The 22,830-nt window shown below is 39.8% G+C and overlaps 1 protein-coding gene across 1 annotated transcript; it reads right to left on the reverse strand.

The window, feature by feature from the left end:
• Positions 1-4,587: 4,587 nt before the first annotated feature.
• Positions 4,588-20,925, reverse strand: ell2 (elongation factor for RNA polymerase II 2). The gene is made up of 12 exons (XM_044348470.1): positions 20,711-20,925; positions 17,692-17,739; positions 16,548-16,672; positions 16,271-16,434; positions 13,099-13,358; positions 12,514-12,638; positions 11,601-11,673; positions 10,840-11,518; positions 9,454-9,526; positions 8,104-8,275; positions 7,585-7,629; positions 4,588-7,396 (listed from the first exon to the last, which is right to left on the reverse strand). The coding sequence occupies exons 1-12, from the start codon at positions 20,882-20,884 to the stop codon at positions 7,280-7,282; spliced, it is 2,055 nt and encodes a 684-aa protein (XP_044204405.1). The 5' UTR covers positions 20,885-20,925; the 3' UTR covers positions 4,588-7,279.
• Between the last annotated feature and the right edge of the window lie 1,905 nt (positions 20,926-22,830).

A 22,830-nucleotide genomic window follows, 5' to 3' on the forward strand; every position in this document is an offset into this window, starting at 1 on the left:
GGTGCTTACTGTGGGTGGAGCTCACCTAGTCCAGCTCCACCCCTCTTTTATTGAAGCCTAAACTTCATGCAATTTGTTATTTAAATTGCACTTTTGCACACACGCACAGGTCATAGCTAAACCAGTGTATTTAATTTAATAATAAGACACAGAATGCAGTCACAGAACGATTCAAAACCAGTCAAAACCAGAATATTACCCATTTAATTTCCTTAAATATGAAACAAATGCATCAAAAAATAACTAAGTTTATGAAACAAATAAATATCACATACATAAGTGCATTAGTAGGCCTAAAATGGGCCACTTTGGCAGCTCATGAGCTTTCCATTTTTTCTTATTTGGGTGAAACAGCTACAATATGGTGGTCATTGCTTAAACTGAGAATCAGAAAGCTGACTTAAATAATTTTGTTTGTGTATCTTGCCAGCATCATCATCATCAGTCCATGCTGTGAAGCACTGAAATAAATACAGTATCACATTATACAGAGTATCTGAAGCTGCAGACTCTTAAACACATGTAACAGGACATCATGGCGAGGTTCCTCATGTCATCATGGGTCATACAGTCTGTTGGAGGAAAAGAAGACAACTTATAAAACTTATTACGTTTCATGAACCACAATCCCCTGCATAGGCCTACTCACATTCTCCACCTCTCTGTTGTGCCCTCTTCCTGCTTATCTTTCACCAAACTGTCCTCCAAGACCACCGGAGCCTCCCACCATTGATGGTCAGTCTCAGGAAGCATTGCCGTCTCACTGTCGTCACAGCCGTCTTGAACTTGCCGTCTTCCTCCTCTGGGTCGTCCTCCTCTTTCTCAAGAGCCCGCCCAGCCAGCAGTCGCTCCGAGTTGTGTTTGTCCGCCACCTTTCCAAGTGATGCTCACTTAACTAGCACTACTAAGTTGTACGAGTGATTTGGGGTGGAGCTGGACTAGGCTGAGCTCCACCCATTGGTTATGCACTGATAGGTTGGATCAGCCGGAGGGACGAACTCTCACGAGTGTGGTTAGGGTTAGGATTGAGGTTAAGGTTAGGGTACGGTGTAGACTCAACGCAGAAATATGAATCAGGCTGGTTTGGCCGGAGATATACTTGCTTCTAACTACACGATCACGTGATGGCTGCCTTGCCTATCCTGCGTCTGTTTGGAGTGTTGGTTGTGCAAGTCCTCCGAAATTAACATAACACATCCACAAGATGCAATACTAACATGAACAGTAGGGACAGTATGGGGATATGACAGGGTCAAGGGTCAGTAGGCACATCAACAGCAACAACAATGGCAATTACATGCATCTGTACGACATATCATTGCCGCTGCACAGAGACAAATATGCTACAAGTAACAAAGCAGTAACCTCCTTGAGTGTTGCCATGTTTACTTTTTACATCATGCATCTTCTTTGTGTTTTTTGGCGGATACATCCATGATTTTACATCATGCAAATCCATAACTTCTATTAATATCCTGAGTTCTCTGGTGTGCCCTCTAGTGGAATCTTCCAGTAATACGCAAATTACATACGCAAAAATTACGCTCACGACGCAGCTGGTTGTCTATGTAAACATGTGGTTAAAAAGCAAATATATCTCCAGCCTTACACATACAATGAAGAAACACGACATGTACTAATCTTGCGAGAGTTTCACAAATCATAACTCTGGCTGAAAAGATGGGAGAAAGTGGTCTGCAGCGTTGCAAGATAGGAAATGTTAAAGTATGGTACCAGAGGCTTAAAATGATATTTTGAGTACAATTATTGTACACGAGTCATAACCAAAAGAACCAATAGGCGTAAATGTATAATTTTTAAAATACACATATTTATTGAGACAAACAACTTTTTGACACCACCTACAAATCTAGCCACATTGTTTAAAAAATAACATAAAAAATTGCTGACGTAGTTATATGATGTGTGGAAGGGGCTAGTCTGATTGGCTGGAAAGACATCACATGAGAAGAGATGCGTAAATACAGACATATGATCCATATTTTACTATCCTGATTGTGTAGGGAAAGAAATTAAAATGAGATAGCCTAGACTGATTACAACTACTAAGTGTCACAAAATGATGAAATGATCGTACCTTTATGGGACTTTTGGCATTATTGATTGTACAACGTACCAAGGGCAAAGTCTTTGTACAAATACGATAATTATCATAAATCTGGCAACGCTGGTGGTCTGAATGATGAAACAGAGAGCTCCATGTTTGGTCAATTAAGTTAATCAGGATGACATAGGAGGCAGGTCACTCCTTCTTAAAGATACAGGTAACCACACACTCCTGCACGAGCACGTAAGTGTATACACAGCATTTTGTAGGCAGAGGTTTTTCCAAAAGTTATAATATTGTAACGCTGGTGTATGTTAGCATTAACTATTACTTGATTAAATATTTTTGTATGGGAATAAATTTGTCTCATGATAATTGAACACTATCTCCCAAGAATCAAAACAAAAAAATGTCATTGAAATTGTCATTGAAATTGAAAAATAAAGCAAAAAAGTGACCTCAAACGCAAAACTTACAATAAAACTATACAAGAGCAAAACATTTGATTACAATACTCTCCACATTTCTTCAACTGATCTGGATTTCTCTTTTGTGGTCACTTTTTTCACAGCTGTTCTGCTGCTGAATTTTTCAGTTTCGCTGTTGAACTTCTCAGTTTCAGTTCAGAATTTTTCAGTTTCAATGGTCTGGAAGTGCAACAAGTAGTACGACTTACCGTTAATCTGTCCCTCCAAATGTAAATGACTAATAGGGACGCAGCCACATGAGAGCTTTGCGTCTGAACTAATCAGAAAAATTCTGAACTGAGACTGAAAAATTCAGCAGCAAAAGTGAAAAAAGTGACCACAAAGTTTCATATTAAGTTTTGGGTGCGGGGTCAGCTTCATCCTTGGAACATGTGTACTTCAATATCTGTCAAAACAGTCAGACCACACACTTACACTGTACAGCGTATCCCTCCACCCAATATAAACTATCCTAAACACTATAGACAAGCTGCATAGTGTAATATAGTTCCCAATTTACATAAACATATAAAGAATATATCTATCAAATCACGAACCATTAATCAAATCACGTAAAACATCCAACCAATACTAAAATAAGATAACGTTCTAAACAAATCTTCACATAAGTAAATCTCATGTTACGATATTCTCGTCGGTTGGACAGACTTCAATTTCTAGGCTCAGTAGATAAGTTGAGACCAAGGTCTGTTAGTACTTTAATGAATATTGAAACAAATAATGCCTAATGGTGCTGTCAGTGTTGAATTGTCTATGCCTTTCAATTAATGTTAGCCAATAAATCTATGGTGCATCAAAAAATACATAAACTGTCACATTCACTGAGCTTTAGTACTCTCTTTTAGACATTTATTAGTAAATGTTGACTGGTTTAGCAGGTTGCACCAGTCCTGGTTGACCATGGAAATAAAATCTACTCACAACAGAACATAGTATAGTCCAATATCACATCTTTCATCTTAAATTCGCTGTAATTCAAACATGATTTCAGTTCCCTTGCTGATGCTAAGAAAAACAGTTGGTTTAGTGTGTTATTAAATTAAATTACACTTTTAATGATGCAGGCTGCAACCAAATATATGTTTTAAGTCAGTGACACTTTCAGGTCACCTCTTTAAAACCAGTCTCCTATTTTTCTCAGGTATTAAGTAACAGAACCTGAAGGCAGATTCTGCTTGCAGGCAGCGGTCTATTTAGACCCTTTTTTATGTACAGATGTTGCTGGTATGAATCAGATTTTCTGCATTTTGGATAAAATGTTAAAGTATATAAACTGCAGACGCCAAGAAAAACTAGGGTCAACAGAGCCTTAGACACGAAGGAGCCAAATCTGTGTTGACTGATAATCTGATGTATTTATGTACCATGAAACTGCAAATAATCAGTGTACGACAACAGTGCCAAAATCTTTCAAGTCTTGTGGACATATGAACCTTTTTAAGGACACTGTATATTAAACGTAACCTCCTGAAGTTATCTTAATCATGAACTGCTGACAGGTGGTGCGTTTGCTTTGTTATACATTTTATCTTGTTTTTTATGTAAAACACTGTTTTACAAACATCAGCATTTCTGATCTAGTGTCTTTCCCAAATGTGTGTCAGTACTGTAGGCTACATATTTTCCTTGCTCAACATAAAAGCAGCTAGATGAAAGATACTTCTTAAAAAATGCTCGGAAGAACAAAGTCCAAATAATGATTTATCTTGTATCTCATCATTAATCTAGCAGACATTGTTTTATTGTTGAAGTAAATCCAGCAAAGCTGAATAGTGAGAGCACTATCTGGACTCACTTTATAACACTCAACTTGGATATTTGGGTAACCAGCACATTAAATTCAGATACAATAACTTCAACATTATGCAAGCAAACCAAATCCTTTAAATTTTGCTTTAATGGTGTCAGCTTTGAAAACATTTGCAGTTCTGTCATAAAAAACAATACATTAAAGCATATAATGTTTCTGATTTTTAACAATTTCAAATGGCTGAAAAGAAGACAAAAGGACAAAAGAGAAAAAAGACATACTCCAGGTAAAACTAAGTTGATTTTTATTGAAATGCCTTGTACATTTTCAGGTGGGCAGGATCAGATTTCACTCAAAATTCACTTGATTTTCAGTGGTTTTTCATTTTCCAAATACTGCCAGGGCATTTTTAAACTTAGTCACTTCCTCATTAAGACTCTTGATTAACCCTCTTCTCCCCTTCCTCCATTAATAATAATAATGAGTCACTATATGCTAATCGCTGTTGTTCAAACCTCATTTAAGTTTATCTGTCTTTGATAGGAGCAGAAATCTTTGGAGGGCTGCGAGGATGCCGCAGGTGATGGACAACATGTAAAGCCCTGGCCTCCTGCACTATTTCAGCGGTTGGAGTGGCACTCGCCAGATTCTGGAGAATGACCAAAAGAATCACCTAAAGAAAACAGGAAAAATAAACCAAAACACTGACCCTATATCCCACAGCTGTAATAAATGTAAATGTAGAGTGGAGCCTCTTGTGGACATTTTTATCTGCTGTTGTTACACCTCCAATATACAAGTGCTGATTTTCTGTCCAAAATAACTTCAGAGAAAACAAGCACATTAAGCCAAGTTTGCAATTACACTAAAGTTGACTCTGACAGCCGACAAATACAGCCAGTCTACTGCAGAGACTGACTGTTCGACAGGATGCCACAACCAAAATATATGTGGAACAGAACTGGCCCGTATTTACTTAAATCTCCAGTTTGCGGGGGGAAAAAATGGTGCTACATTTTTTCCCCCAATACAGGAGACAGACTCTTACATGTCCTCACTAGCTGAATATATTTCAGACCAGACTGCTGAGAAGGGGCTGACCAGCTGATGACTACAGAGACGTCAGAGTCGATACCCTTCAACTGTTGATTTTTTTTATTTAGGGGCACAGTAACTAAGTTCCTCTTCACACCCCAAAATGCAACATTATTGGATTTATTCTTCAGTGAATGAGAAACATATTCCAGTATAAATGAATCCTAAAATTAAGTCCCAATCAGAAATTTTTACTCCATGGATGCAGTACCAGAAAAGTATTTAATGTTTGGCAAACATTCTAACACAGGTTTTGTAAACAATTTTTCCCTTGTTGAAATAAACTCAAAAATAAATTTTCATTTTTCATAGAATCCATTCATCCATTCATTGAACTAAATATCTGTTTCAATGTTGAAAACAAAAAATGCTACTCTGAAATCTTTCAATGCTCTGCAGAACTCAAACTGAGAATCAAATACATTTGACATCATACAGATTTGTCCTCCGGTGAAGAGAAACACATACTGTTTGCCTGAAGAGGTGGGCGCAGTCTTTTCCAAGGTTTAGAGATGAACCATTCTGGAAAATTAATATTAGGATCCTCTATATCTCTTCAATTAAGATCAGGTACTGTTACTCCAGCCAGGTTGATCCTGAGTGCTCTGGCTGGTCAAACACTATAGCAGCTTTTTTTTTGTTGTTTTTTCTTATTTCTCACTTTTTTTCCCCCATATTTCTGTTTTTTTTTTTTTTACCTTTCACTCCACGTGATCCACAACCATACAAATACACAAACTCATACAATCTGTAACGCTCTGACGCCTTTCAGACTGAACATCTCTTCCTTCCTCCCCTGCTCAGACATGCTTGTGCACACACACACACACACACACGCACGCACACACACACACACACACGCACGCACGCACACGCACAACCTGTTGCCAGGCAGTTGTAGTTCCATTGTGTAGCCTGTGGGTCGGCCTAACTCGACGTTTGAGTGTAAACACCTTAAGGCACCCATAATGCACCGTGAACATTAAACACTGTTGGTGCAGGGAATACTGCCCCCTGCTAACAGGGGAACATACTCCTTTAGTTACCCCACCCTCACCACTCCACGTGGCCATTACAACTAAATTTACAATCCATGCACACATATTGTTGTTGCTTCTCAGCCAGCTCATTGATTTCTCCTGCCTGTCTCATTTCCTTCCTCTTCAAACTCAGCAGACACACGGCAGTGTGTTGAAGCAAGGTTATCCAGTACAGTTTTGTGTGAATAGAGAGGAAATGAGGCAAGAGAGACGTCATTGCCGAGTGAGATGACATATGGATCCTGCGTGCAAAATGGCTTCACAAAGTCAAAACACATAAGGCCCGCGGTAATTTTTTTTGCATTGTTTTCAACAAAAGTTAATATATCATCTGCGGACTCTTTTGCACTACGAGTCCCAAAATAAATAGATCTCCCTCTTTTTTTTTTTTTTTTTTTACTTAAATACGTTATTTTCTCTGATGCTCAAAAATACTTTTTGTTCTTTTTTTTGCCAGATAAAGTCCTTCAAAGGTTAGAAGAGTTTAAAGATTTTCCCCAAACTCCTTCACACCTCATGTAGCCCCTTCCACTCGTCCAGTGGTATGAAATTCCACAGGAGCTCATTGAGAAAGCAAAAGATGGGGGGGTAGAGTCAGAGATTTTCAAGAATGCAGGCAACAATACTGCCTGTGGAATCAAAGATGAGAAAAGAAGGAAGGAATGAAGGATGATGGGAAAAAGAAAAAGGGGAAGGAAGGGGGGCTGTTGTGGAGGCAGTAACTGTGGGGGTGTTAATAAATAAGAGCCAGTTGGACACCCCCTCCTGGTTCGACACTCCATTCTCAATACTGATTAGTGAAGATGTTGTGGGAGGCCTGGTGGGCTGTGCTGTGCTCTCAGCACCAGGCCTGGGCTCTGCGCTGGTCAAAATCAGCTATTAGCCGCTTGATGTGGGCCAACTTGTTGTGCAGGTACTCACAGCGCTGTTTCTCCTCATGGTAGTTGGGGCTGTGCTGTAAAAAAAAAAAAAACAACAACACATAAGCTATCAATCTGACCACAACTCTTGCTGTATTTGACAAAAAAAATCTACTAGCAAACATGTAGTTAGTAATCATGAACAATCCAAAGTTCAGTGGCCTTAAAAATAAATAAAAATAAAATAAATAAATCACCCTATTGAGGCTTCTGCCTTACTTACTTGTTTCATTTTTTTGTACTCTTTCAAGACTTCTTCTTGCACCTTCTGTAAAATAAAATAAAAACGATTTAAAAAATGATCACTTCTAATGCAAATGCATGTCATTCACAGATATTACAAACTTCACACCCTGCATTCACTTTGTAACAGGAAAAAGTATTTAGCCAGTATGGTTGAAAATACTGTAAATTTTATGTCAAGCTTAAACAGACATTAAACTATGTGATAACTTGGCACAACAGCAGCACAGATGCTCAGAATTTATCAATCATGATGACATTAGACATTAAAAGTGTTTGTTTCATGGTGGTTGCAGATCTCAGTGCATCAAGGAACACTTGGAAATGTAACACTTATCGTTTTAATTAAATACAAACAAAAAAGAATTATCCTGCCTCCTATGTTGCTCATCAATTTTGCATCAGCAAAAACAAAAAACTGGCATATAACTGTGTAGATACTGAAATCAATGGAGTAACAGCAACATCAATCAAGTATATGCAGGAAAATGGTTTCGACCTGATACTCTTTGGTGCCAGGTACCAGCTTCCGACACTGGGTATCCAGCTGGGTAAAGCGGCGGGTGATGTTCTCCACACGGGCATGCAGTTGGCGGTACTCATCATACTCTGCATTGAAGTCATCCTTGTAGCTTTGTCGCTGGTCCGTGGACACCAACGGCATGTACTTTCTGTAAACATAGGAAAGGGAATTAAACTGAATTATTCTTTTGATATTGGATACACATATACAATTATTTCAGCAAAAATTGTCAAGTGTAAGACTAAAACCAGAACTCTACTATGAACAAACTCTTCCCCTAAATTTCCTCATCCTACATCTCTGTAAAAGTCACGATATTTAAAAAGGTTCCGTTTGTAAGAATCAGAAATTCCCTCTCATTAGTGACACTGGTGGCGGTTAAGTGAGCTGCAGTCAACATCCTGTTGCTTGCGCACTCGCTCGAGCAGTGGCGTGAGACTATTGCAGGATGTGGCATATCCAGGCAGCAACTCGCTGTGGTTTTGCTGTGAAATGTGCAACCTTTGGACTACTAACAGAAAAAACAAAAGGGGTAAGCTATGTTCTGCTATCGATCTGGAGCTTGTTTTCTGCTCCTTGGTTGAGGAAATAATGTTGTCATTGCAGGGCTGTTTTGTTGTGAAATGTGTTGTGTTCGACGGAGGCAGCGAATTAGCTGGAGAGCTAATATCTACAGGGTGTTTTTAGTTGGATAGCGCAGGTTTTTTTATGTTGTTTCGTTATGCCAGTCATTTGTTGACGTTAGTGGGAGAGAGACAAGGCACTATGGAGCGCGCGAAAACATCACCTCCCTTGGATTTTCGCGTAAAATTTGGCTCGGGTCTTTTACATAGAAATGAGTCCAAAGGCTGTTACCAAGAAAGTCGGAGAAAGTCTCATTTTAAGTTACATTACAACCCGTTCATTGGCTCATTGTCAATAAAAAAAATAATTAATACATGTAAATTGCGTCACAATTCTGCACATAGAACCTTTAAAGAGAGGTGGGAATCGTGTTTTACATCTACTGAGTTTCTCGACCTGTGATGTGGCATTGACGACACGTTCCTTTAAGTAATTACAAATGGTGAAGAAACTACAAAACAGTCCTAGTACAGTGCTGACAGAAGAATACAAGACTGCACAGATTAAACACAGATGTGTTTAACGCTGCATCTAATTCTCAAGCTTGGGTCTATTATTAACATCCCCCCTTAATTATGGTCAATGTTTTAAACTTTGTGATTTCTTTTGTGTCAGAGATAAATTGAGAGACCTGAGAGGTAAAGATGTTCACATTGTAGCATAATGGGCTCTTTAAGATACTGTATATTTACAGTTACTTACACTACATAGTCAGGTATATCAACTGTAGATGAGAATTCAGTAGATTGGACTGGCTTCTCTTTCTCTGAAGAGTCTGAGGAGGAAAAAGTTAAGTGTTAGCATGTAAATACTACACTTACAATAATAATACAAAGAATCTTTCTCTGTCTTTGACAAAAAAAATACAAGCCTTCAAGATTATTTATCCTTTTTTCTTCCCTTAATATGTTAGACACTGCAGTTAGATGTACTGCTGCCACCCAACAGTCACAGCTGTTACTACAGCTGTTACTGACGTTTTATAGAGTGAAACTCAAAATCAACCGTCACCACAGGTGTCATAGGATCAGCACTTTCGTTGTGTAGTGTGAAACAACGTCAAGACTCCATGATCGTAAATGGGGCACAGACCTTGAGGAAGCAGCAGAGTGTCTCAAACTACCCCCACAACATTAACAGTATGAAGTGAACCAGAACTGACGATCACAGAGTAAAGAAGAACACGGATCAATGCCTCAGCATGTTCAGCCAAAATACATCATGCATCACAGTAATCAAACTGGGTGGGTCATAGGAGACTGTGTAGAGATAAACACTGAAACATGGTGAGCTACAATCCAAAGTCTGAAAGATAAACTGTCTGGAAACTTGGACAGAGGAGGCATGTCAGTCACAAGACATGCCAAAGCTGCTTGAATTAGTGAGTCCAAACACACACACACACATATACACACTTACTCAAAGTTGCCCTAATGAAGCAAAGTTCTTAAAGTCAAGCTGTATTTCAATGTATTTTTGGTTTACCATTATTTTCCACTGTGCTATATTACATTAAAATACTTTTTACTGAATGTCAGAGGTCTTTGTTTTTGTTAATTTTTTCCAGAAATAAATGTTTGACTTTGATAATATATACACCTTTCTCTGTTAGTGTATCCTCTAATGTCTCCAGAGTGCTTTTAAACATGTGATGTAACACTGACCCACCCTTTTATAATACTATGAAAAGACAGGAATTTTGAACTCAATTTTTTTTTAGAGAAAATGATAGCTAGGCAAATTAAAGGTACTGTATTGAAAGCAAGAAGAGGCCAAAGTACAAAGCAACACTCCACAGAGCTGCAGAGTTGGGTGATAAAAACTGGATTTGTTACTACGAGCGACCCCTTTAAAAATATTAATGTGTCTCTGAAGATGTGCCTTCAACTACATTAAACCAGTAATAGATCCAAATGAATGGGAACAAATTTCTCCCTAAAGTAACATTAAATTATTAAAAAAGGTGACGTGCAATTTGGAAAATGGAAAATAGCTGATAGTAATGTGAGGTGTGCATGCAGAGCAGTAAATGGTCATTTTGAGACATTTGGTTCACCGATGCAGATAATTAACAAGACAGAAACACACCTTGATCTTTGTGAGGATTCTTGTCGATAACTTCTCTTTTCGCTTCCTCAGAACTGCGCTTCTTTTTGGCCCTACGACTCTCCTCAGCCTGCTCTGCTACACTGGGAGGACTACTGCCTCTTTCCGTCCGTTTCCCTTTCTCCCTCTCTCGATCCTTATCTTTGTGCTTTTTGGATTTCTTCTTGAACTTCTTGGTGGTACTGCTGGACAAGGGAGGGCTGCTGATGACAGTGGAGGTAACTGTGAGTGAGGTGCAAGGAGGAGGGCTGGGGGATGCAGCTGGTCTGGGGACTGGGATGGGCGGCCGATAGCGGTCCTGCAGGATCCTATCAGAGGAGAAGGGGCTGGGTGAAGGGTCCCTGCAGGAGGAACTCTGGTCCATGGGCAGGTCCTGGGTACCACAGCCCTCCGGGGTGCTGGGTGAGTTGGAGTTGGAGGCTGGGCTGGGCTGCTGGTGAGAGGGTGCAGGAGGGTGGGACGAGATGGGGAGATGGCTGGGAGGGCCCGAGGTGACGTTGGAGGGTAGGGACGAGCGTTTGGAGCCAGGGCTCCCCTCGTCCTCACGGCGGTCAGAAGAGGATGAGGATAAAGATGCGGCTGGCCCTCGATTGCTGAGGTGGGAGATGCGGGCTTTCTTTGGCGCCAAAGGATCTATGAAGTCAAAGTCTGGCTGGCGCTTCTGCAAGAGAACACCTAGAATTTAGAGGAAAGTTACACACTTCACTGTCTGTGTGTGCATGTGTGTGTATTTGTGCAGGTACCAGGGGGGACGCAGGGACACTGTCTTTGGGAGAACTGCTTGATGAGAGTGCCTCAGTAGGAAGACCTAATTTGCTGTTGAAGAAAGGAGAGAGTGGCATCAGTGGTGAACGGTGGAACAGAAAAGAAAGAGCATATTAACTATCATTACACCAGGATCAGCTAATGAATTCATACTTGTATTAAAGCAATTGTTTGCAATGTGCTAACAAAAGCACGGAATAAGAGACTTGAAGCTAGCAAAATGGATCACATCAATGGATGATTTAAAATGTAATTGTTTAATAAGGAAAGAAAGGCATTAAACTGCAAATTAAAACCTTCGAGTGTACTACATGAGAGGTGAGAACCTGTTGATAGACTTTAAAAATGCTCAACTACTCTTTTAACATAATCGTTAAGCAATCATTCCCTCTAGGATTGAAAAGTGGCTGTTTAAAGTTAGTTTGGTTGCCTGTAGAGCAGCTGTGGTCACCTTGAATACATGTCAGTGACAATGTGGTGCCCCAATGGTGACAAGTTTTCAACATAGAGAAAGAAAAATAATGACATCATATAAACTACTAAAACCAGTCCTGCAGCATACTTCACTTATCCACTGACCATCCCTCAGCTGCCAGTATACACAGCTGTACAGTCACAGGATATCTGGCAGGTTTGTGAACAGAAATTCATTAAACAAAAGTAAAAAAAAAAAAAAAAAAAAAAAAAAAAAAAAACGAAAACTTTGGAATCCATTGTTACCAATATTAATTCAAGCAGCACTCAAAGCACCAACCAACTGTAAAACCAAAACCACATACAACCCTCACTTTAAATTACTACTTATACTTAAGTGTAGTTTCACACCATAAAGTGTAAATGCTTTAATAGTTAAAGTAAGCATGTCTTGAGGTTCAGAATGCATTTCTGTACCGAGCCAGGATCCGGTCAACCTGGACCTTCTCATCTTCAGAGTAGCCAGGCCAGTCTCGCTGGACATCACGGAAAATGAAGTCTTTCAATGAATATGTGTTGTCTTTGGGGTTCAGATTTGCCACCTGTTTCATATAGGCACACACATGGACACAATTTCAAAGTTAAACTACAATAGCATGAGAAGTATACATTATGTATAGAAACTTCACATTTCCTGTGCTGGCCAAACATCTGTGTATGCAAATAATAATAACTATTATATGGCTTGTTTTGTGTCAAAGTGAATGAAGCCTTTACACTGTGAACCGGATGTAGATTTTTGTGTATCTCGGTCTCATGTTTAAAGAAAGGTAAGGGGATCTTTGGGATTAAATTAGACACTTGATGAATACAAGTACCAGTGTCAAATACCTAGTATCAGCTATTAAAGAACATAGTTATTACTGCCAGGCCATCTGTTTAATAGAGTACGTGGAACTATCAATCACTGGGCCGCTTCCCTTTTAAATTGCTCTCTAACTACTGATAAGACATATTATGAGACTCTAAAACCATAAAAAAAGAACAGCCATCTTACAGTACCTGTTGTAGGGTGGTCCCCAAGGAGTTTCTGTCCTTCTGGTTGATACCGTCCCGCTGCAAACGGGCAAGCACTTCCAGCTTCTTGTAGGACCTCAGCGCCAGCAGGTGAATGATGCGGTCCCGGAACGGCCGCTGGGACACGGGGTTGCTGGAAAGGCACTTGCGGATAGTGTTGGCTGGGTTGATGGGTGTGGATCGTTTGCGCTCTGGGACCACCTCTGGGGTTGATAGCGCAGGCTTACGAATATGGACTTTCTTTCCTAAAGAGAGAAAGTGTTTGTTTAATGTTAAATACCCCTCTTTCTCTGCAGTGACGTTAGCTAGCTGGTCTACGTCAGATTATCAAATATCTGTCATTTTGCTCAACACAGTCACAGACACCATTTACTGAACAAGAGAGAAGTTCCTCATATTTCAATTTAATAAGTAACAGGCAGAAACTACCTGCTTTGCCATGTAGACTACTATTACTTTTTTTCAGCTTTTCAAGCAGGAGGTCCCAATTGTCCTAATGTTCACACCAATTACCACCTGACACAACCACAGAGAAAGGGGGCAACCACTAAATTACACTCTATAATGGGCTGCAGTTCCTTGTATCAACTAAGACTAGTTTGGAAAAGTGATTGTGTGGAAAAGGCTACGTGATTAGAACTCAAGACACCTCTGCTTCATGTTGCTGAGCCATGTGCTTAGTCAGGGTGTCTGTACATTTCCCTATACTGCTCCACAGTCATTATGAAATTCTAAAGCTCTTTAAGAGATTAAGGTTAGAGAGAGGAAGAGAGAAGAAAACCTTCCCCCTCCCTCCTTGTCAAAAACCAGAGACTAGGAGCAATGTGAGGAAGTGTAAGCGCACACAATTTACGTTGTCCAATAGGCCAATGACAATTTGCTGCAGGTGAAAAGGTTATGTCAGTAAGTCGTCTCCTTGAGAAAGTCACTCTGCATACTGGACTGGATAACAACTTACATTGCAAGCACAACTAGATCCTATTAAAACCATGTGATGTTGATGACTACAATGTTCAAATTTGAACAGAATATTATTGCTGTATTCATAATTATTAGGATTGTGCAGCTCTCATTTAAAGGCTACAGACAAAGATAAAAATACAGTTACAGATTGTTACCTGAAGTTACCAGCCTGTGAAAACAAGTAGCTAAAAGCCCCCTCAGTAAATAGGGTGCTAACTCTATACAAGCTGTGACAAGCTTCTGTCCCACCCCTTTTCTCTGCTGCTCCTCTCGTTTCCCAGTTTCTATCTGGGCCACTGTATGCAAATCTATCCCCAAGGCCGAGAAAAACAGGCCTGAGGAGTTTTTAATTCAATTAACAAATTTTGTGGACTGAACTTGCCTTCTGGTCCTGGTTTCACAAAGAAGTGTTTGACAAGGTGTTAGATGTAACAAACCAGTTTTAAATATACAGATGGTCCACAGTTTACTTTGTATTCTTGATAAAAAAAAAAAAAAGACTATTCAAATGGAAAAAATGTGGCTGTCCGAGCTAAATATGAGAATAACGGCGCATATTTTCAGATGTATTGTTCACATTAGAAGTGAAACAGTTATGTCAAGAATGTAAAAAGAGAACTAGAGAGACAAGTTAAAACCCTGACAACTTTCTCACATCCACAGAGCTGGCCAGTTACTGCATGAGGCGAATGTGAATGTCAGATTACCAGTTTTGAAAAGTTACAGAAATGGCCCTACAAAGCCCTCCTTATTCTGATGTTGTAAAGGTGTGCGGGTGGGTTCTGAAGCTATTAAACTATCTGATAAGCATTTCTGACAGATTATACCGGCCCCTTTAGTGTGTGCTGCTGAAGATTTGTCAAATGTAGCAGAGAGCACACACCAACAAGATGCTGATATGGATACAGCCATATTCAACTCTCCAAGCAAAATAAACGAGGTAAAATGTAAGAATTTTGCCAACAATAAGCATTCCTCTCCACTGTGCACATAGGGTTACTTTTAGGCTACCACTACAATACTGCTTAATGGACATTTTAATGAAAAATATTTTTATAAAGTAATCAATTAGAGCTTCTGAAATTTAGTGCATTTTGTGGTCTGATGCATTTTGAATTTGGGTAATAACCCTTTTTCAAGTTTGGAAACAGTGTTGACAATACCTAACAATAATTTCTATTGGTGTCCTGAAATTTGAAACCTCTTAAACTTAAACAAATAATATAATCATCAAGATATTTCCTCCCTAGTTTTACTTTGCATTTTGTCAGACTTTGATAGCCAAACCATTTCCAAATGAGAGAGTCGTTTTTTTTTTTATCTGAACTACTATATTATCTTAGTCTTAAACCCAAAAAAGCAGTTTGACATTCACTGTAAGCAGGTACATACCTCAGTAACATGTGAGCCAGTCTTTCTTGTCTGGTGTTAAATTTGTATGTGTTTTAAGCATGCATTTGTTTTGTAGTTGGGGGACTGTACAGCAAGTGTCAATAATGAGACTAAAAACATACTGAAATGAGAGGAAGGCAGGAAAGGGGAAAACACATTTGGCATGAAACATTACATCAGTGAGTTGTTTGAGTTGTTTTGTTGCCCAACCTGTGCTGTGTTGGTTAAGACATATGAGAGAAGCTGGTGATAGTGATGAGCCAAATTAGGTTATCAAAGATTACTTTTTCTGTTCGGCTTGTGTGACTCAAATCCAGGCAGTGGCTGATGCCATGGACAGAAAACTTGTCTACATGAGTTTATGTTCGTCAAGTGTGATGGGAAAACAGTCTTAATTGGTTGCAGTAATACGTGTTAAGCACAGGCAACACTCACTGCAAGGACTGTGACACCTCAGCACTTTCTGTATCATTTTGGCAGGCTGTGTGTCAATGAAAAATAATTCAAAATAAAAAAATTATTCAACCTTTGGCCCTTATCAGTCAGACTGCTAATCTGGAAAAGACTGAGATGGCAGAATAGCTTAGTCAGTAGCAATAATGGCTTTGAATGGAGTCAGGCTGTCAGCTTTCACCTATTCAGTCTCTCAAAAGGGGCTGGGTTTGAAAAGAGAAGAGAGGCGTTGATAGGATGTAAAGCCATGCTGGTGAGTGGGGATTCAACCTGGCATCTGAATGTGGGAGTTGCAAATCAGAGGCTTGATGGTTTTAGACAATATGTAAAAATGTATCGAGGGCCTTGCCTCTGTACTGGCCCCCAGGCTTGATGACTTTGGTCCCACGTTCACGTGTGTCCTCCACAGCCTGGGTCATACGCTCCCGGGTCACCTGGTAGGAGTCATTAGTGGCGCACACTGTGACCTTGTCCTGTACCGTCTCCAACAATGACAGGTGTGAGGCCCCTGAGCTGCAGACAAAGAGGGAGTATGAGAAAGAAATGTGAGGCAAAGGAGGATTACGTTCTAGCAATGTGTAGTAAGACAGTAACTGTTGATTCAGCTGACCAGTGATTACCATTACCTTGACACATACTGATGGATGCACTCAAAGCTTCCCTGAGGGTTGTCCTTGCCCACATTAGACAGGTAGAAATCAAAATTGTGGGAGGAGTTTGAGGAGGAATCGGTCTTGGGAATTTTAATGTGCTGTAAAAAAAAAAATCCACACAAAAATGGAAAAAAAAAATAACTTATTGTTTCCTGCATGGTGTCTGAAGTGATTACTTGAAGTGAGGAGGATCATCATATACATGGTGTTGACTTTTTAATATATAGCTACCAAATATTAAACCCTACCATGTGGTAAAACTCACCTTGATTTTCACCTTATAATCTAATATGTGTGCATGTGCATACAGTTCAGATGCACATCTGGGCTATGTGGTTTGATGTGAACAACATAAGAACTAGCATGAGACAGGAAGGTGTGTGAGGACCCAGCAGCTAAGGGAAGGCTGTATGTGTGTCATGTGCGTCATGGACTCCGAGCAGTGCATGACAGTGTTAACAGACTTCAGAAGGGTCTGAAATTAGTTTGTGTGTACATAGAGGACACAGCTTATGTTATAAATCATAAACATTAATCACCAACTCAAAACTAGCTTTGACAACTACATGTGCAATGATAATAACTAAAAATGTAACAACAACATTAATTCCAATATAACAATGATTTTTGAGGCAATACAAAACTTGTCCTTTGTGTGAAAATACTATAAATATTGTAAAGTAAAAAAAAATGGATATATTGAAATGCTGAATAAATAACTATGATAAATAAGTTCAATTTCTGAATGCAATGCATTCTTATACCATGATTAATGTATAGTCTGATCACTTAATAAATAAACACACTTGTTGTTATGCTATAATAAAACGTATACCAGTAACATAGATCAGTGTTAACTGAGTAGCTGAACAGTGTAAATCAGTGGTTCCATTGGTTCTAAGACACTTGTGTAGGGGCATCTCAATAAATAATGAATACAACTCAGTCAATGAACAAATTAATACATAAATTACATGTCATTAATAAATATCAAATTAAGCTTGCTGGTGACAACCTGAAATAAAACTAGAGCTTTATTTATTCCACATCAGAAATTCACAATTGGGAAGGTGATCGCTCACCTGACTCCTATCATAAAAGGAAAAAAAGTGCTTACTCCTTGGAGTCCCTTGAATTGTATCGTTGGCCGTGAAGAAGGTACATTCTGAAAGTGAAGGGAAACAACAGTTAAACACCTACTGATACCAAAGAAATGTGAAGGACCTTTGCGAGAGCTATTCTAGTTTGGTAGGTTATTAAGTACAGCTACACAAAACCAAAGTAAGAAAACACATAGTCTAGAACCTGCAAGACATGTTACACTATTTGACTGACACTTCTGAACTCATTTGGTTGCAGCAGCAGCAGCAGAGCCTTAGGGTCCTGTTACACCAAGCAGACCTAGCAGACTGTCAATAATCTGTCTTCATAATCCCCAAAAAGCAAACAAACAAAACATATCCCTGAAGATCCTGCATCACGTAAAACTAAACAAAGTAGCTTGTGATTTTTATTTTATGGGAATCTATTTACAGTGTTGTTTTGTTGTCAGCTTGTGGCTTTTCCCTTGACTTTGCCACGATTTATTATGCTTAATGGGATAAATGCACACCAGTAAGGGCTGACTAGTGCCAGTGTTGCTACACACACCATGAGTTAGTTACAAAATACTTGATGACGGGCCACTAGCAGCCAGTGTTTGGCACGGTGTCTCAAAGTTTCAATCTACAGAGCAACCATGTTAATTTTCTTCTTTTTAAGAGGTTAACAGGTAGGTGGTATGATATGTAAAATCGATCGCTAGACATCTGAACACAAGTGTCTGAACTTGGACAACACTCAAACACAGTGGATATTTTGAAGAGGTTATTTCTGAAACATCTTTGTTTTGTGTAGGCTTGCAGGTTTGTGTTGGTGGCTACTTGAAACGGCGCTGACAGCCACAAATATGCAGAGGCTTCTCTGCTGCAGTGCAAGTTGGGATAGGAAAGCGTAGCGACTCCCTGCTTCTTCACACAGCTGAAGCCAACAGAAGAACCAGTTGGCTAAAATCATAGACTTCTAAAATGCTGCTTTAAACTGGTTTGAGTAGAATGTGCATTTTATTAACAACAGCTTCTCTGCATTCATGGATATTGAAAAATATGCATGCCAACTCATACATGAAACAAGATGGAGATAAACAAAGATAAAAATGTGTATTTTCAAATCAGACTGAAAGAACCATGTCACAGTTGTGTTAAAGCTAAGCTACTCCCAAGCCAAGACTGACTGACTGACTCCCTCCCCCACCATCACACACTCACTCACACACATACACACACACAGTTCTGATCACATTTCACATCACCACAGAAAGACAAAGATAGCCAGCTTCCATAGTTCGATCACTGGTTCAGCTACAACACACATTACTGAGAGGGACAGAAACAAAAAGCAGGCAGTTTTGGCTGCTCAGTCAGCAAGAGATGGCAGGCTGCCGTTCAATGCAGCGTATAGACCAACATTACCACATCCAATAAGGTTGTAGCATGGGCTGGTCACAAAAGAATTCCTTCAACTTAGTGATCACTCGATTTGCCAGTTGTCAGATACAGACTAAATAATCATTTTATATTGTGCTTTATATCTACAGTTTTAACATGAATTTCCCTACAAGCAACGTCTGCATTATACCGGGCTGACAATGAGCAAAAGTTTCACATGCAGGGGTGTGAATAGTGTGCGACATGCATATTTACACACACACTATGTGCCGTAAAAAGCAGTCAGAGACCTCTGAACACTACAGCCCCATGCTATGCGACAGTGCATCAGCCCTGAGTGGAGACCTAGGCCCAGTCAGTGTTATATAATGGCGTTGTTGTTGGCAGAGTTAAGGTCAGGTAACTTGGCTTCAGGCCTCCGCACCTCAGACTGCAGAGGTATCTCCAGATTAGCTCACCTGTGTAGCACCTCTACAAGATTACACCATTTGTACAGTTCAAGATTAACAAGTTATATTTAATCTCCAGAAGGTATGCAAGTGCCCTATTAGCACACTCAGTTTCAAAAGCTTTTAAATGACTGGCGGTGTCAAGCTCAGGGGTGAAATGCAGTACATGACGAGGTAGTTTGCTGAAAGCTTAAAAAAAATAAAATTAAAAAAGTACATAAATACATAATAATGCATTTGAACAAGATGACACAGACAGCAAGGGCAAGTATCCAAATATTTTTATGTATAGAGGTTGTTATATTTGTAATTGTTGGCCTACTCTTGACATTAATTGGTACATATATGCACAAAAAACGTCAGTAAATGTCAGACAAGCCCAAATGAAAAATGTGTACCATGTAAACCCTTGAGGCACTTACTCAAATAAGCTACATCCTCCAGCTACAATGTGGCAGTTTGTTGGACTGCAACATTTTATAATAAAGTTAAGCAGTTATGAGCCTCATATCCTTTCCAGGTTGTGATGTTAGGTTTTCTGACTAACGCTAGCTAAAACTTCTAACCATATGGTAAGCAGGCCAGACAGCGACATGCTTGAAACGCCAGTAACTTGTAGCGTTAATGAAGTTACATTAGTCATAATCAGTCTGTATATTTGCACCCAGGCGCTGACAAAAATACAACCTCGTCGAATTAAAGTTCACGTTTGTTAACCAAGTGTTTGCGTTAAACACTCAGTTTATGAGACGTGTCACCTTCTTAGTTTATAAATATGTACTCTGATGACGGGTGTATTCGTCGATATGAAATTACCACTTTCCTAATTTGGTCAAAGTAACGTTAGTTTGGCAAGAAAAAAAATGGACAGCACAGCTGCTTCAGACTAACGTAAAGCTAACGTCTGCTAATCAGTGTCTGAGTTTAACAACAGGGTTTCCAGGTTAAAAAACATTTGTCAGTTCGTAAAACCTGGCCAGAACATAAGGCCAAGGTCTCATTTATCTTGCTCAGTTGATTAATTTAAGGACACATGACAAAATATGATTAAAAAAACAAGCAGAGAGTCGCTCTGCCAACAGCTTAGCTAACTTCGTAGCTTTAGCTGTGCGTGGCAGTTGGGCTTCCCAGCTGAGACGAGCCGTGTCAGCCCTGACAGTCTGGGCTCATTTTAATTGAAATAAACGGCAGATTCACTCACCATGCAATTTTGGTAGCTCTCTATCGCTCTCAGTGCTGTCTCGGTCAATTTGACGTGTAAAACGGTGATTCTATCTGCGCTCTGTCGGCCACAATTTAATCCGTACCTCCCATCCTCGGAGAGAGCCGCCATCTTTACCAGCCCTCCACCATCGTCCCTCTGAGGCTGGAGCATTTAGCAGCCCGGCTTCCCTGAGCTCTCTCCGGCCCGGGGAGGGACTACAGCTGCTGCCTACACGGCTGGTTACACTGGATTGGTCCTCACTTGCTAGCTTGTTAGTTTTTCACTTCCACACTGCCACAGTAGCTAACGTTACACTTACAGTATGGCATATATCATCGTGCTTTGATATTATTGTCCTTTAACATATATTATTGTGCTTAAGAAGTGTACCAGGATTTGCTTTACTTCTTCAACTGGGGTTTGAGTGTGTGTTACAGAACCAAAACTGGGGCCATTACTCTTTTAAACCATTATAAGAAAAAGAAAAAAAAACTCTTGCAGCTATAGTTTCCTTTTCCCTGTATGCCCAAAGGCTCTCTCAAACGCACACATGTAGTTACCTCTTGGCAAAACTGCCTCTGCCTGCTCTATTCTGCTGACATGGTAGAACTAATTCTAGCCTACTGAAGCTGTTAAAGGTAGCTTTTGTAGACTAAAGGCCTACTGTATCGTGTCAACTCTCTCGTCCAAAGACAGTTTAGCAGGCCCTGTAATAAATATTGACCTAATCTAAATACAAGATAGTGAACTACTTTACTATTCTGTATGTTGGCCTGTTATGTACAAGACTTTCTGCACATTAATCAGTTGACAAATGGATTCCTCTTATTTCTCAAAATAAACTGCCAAACACAAACATGCACAAACACTCTGTGAGGTTAATAAAGTAATAAATGGTGCTTAGTAGTTTTACCAAGCAGTAATGCATTCAATCTTTTATTTGAGCTACTTTTAGGAGCTGTAGCCCCCATGCACCCACTAAATTCTTATAGTGTGCCAGAGTCACCCTGGACCACTTTTTCAGAGCCATAATTGGCTTATAATCCTCTTTCTTGTGGTTTCTTTAATGATGTGGGATATAATGTGACATCAGCACAATGGGCACAAAGTGTGCCCCCCAGTGAGTGGCACCTCCACTATCTCCCAGTGTCACTCCCCTTGACCTAGTGATTAGGGCAGCATGTTTTGGTGTGGCATAGCTTCGGGCAGGGTGGGGAAAGGCTTGTGTGAATCCAGCAGATTACCATAGCTGTTCACCGCACCCATCCCCCTGACAAGTCACACACACACACACACACACACACACACACACACACACACACACACACACACACACACACACACACACACACACAGATGTTAAACTATTGGAAACTTCTTGCACATTAACCCATCAACAAATCGATTCTTCCTATTTCTCAAAATAAACTGCAATAAACTTCACAAGCACTGTGTGAGGTTAATAAAGTCTGTTTGAAAATTCATACATGTGGACAGTGTCAAATCTGTAACAACACCTTTATCTACTCAACAATAATGAAACACAACTCTGACTGGGTTGACAGCTTTGCCTCAGAGCATTGCATTTCCTGTATTGTGCTTTCACTTTGTTTAAATACGTGCTAATTTTAAATACCAAGTCTGTTTAATCCTGAAGGTGCTCTGGTTTGTCTGACAGGCCGCCTGCTGTGCAAACAATTAAATAAAGGCTTTAGGGTGGATAGGTCTCATTGATTTTAGGGCTTTTGTGTTTACTGAAGCCCTGAAGGTGTCACCTGATGGAAGCTTAAGGGCACAGTGTGAAGAATAAGTTAAAATTACACACTCTTTGTTTAAGGCTAAACATTAAACCCAGGAAGACTACTGATAACTGTAAAGTTCTTCTTAATTGTGTTACTAGTTTGCCATGAAGAGGGAGCACTGACTAGTATTTTCAAAGGTGGCTAAATTAGTTGTTCAACATAGGGGTGAATTAACATTGCTCAGTCCTTACTCACTGTTTTTTTCTTCTATATTACTTTTCATTAAAGTTCTGAGTAACACCAGAGATATCCGTCTACCCCTCAAGCTCCTCTGAATAACTACAGAGGTTAATCATTAGTAAGTGTATTATTCAG

This window comes from Thunnus albacares, chromosome 4 (assembly GCF_914725855.1).
Source record: "Thunnus albacares chromosome 4, fThuAlb1.1, whole genome shotgun sequence".
Lineage (NCBI taxonomy): Eukaryota > Metazoa > Chordata > Actinopteri > Scombriformes > Scombridae > Thunnus > Thunnus albacares.

Coding starts and splice junctions, on each gene's coding strand:
- ell2 (XM_044348470.1), bottom strand. CDS start 20,884: ATGCTCCAGCCTCAGAGGGACGATGGTGGAGGGCTGGTAAAGATGGCG. Junction 8,276..9,453: donor GATATACCTGACTATGTAGT/GTAAGTAACTGT, acceptor CTATGTTTACAG/AAAGTACATGCCGTTGGTGT. Junction 7,397..7,584: donor AGTACAAAAAAATGAAACAA/GTAAGTAAGGCA, acceptor TTTTTTTTACAG/CACAGCCCCAACTACCATGA.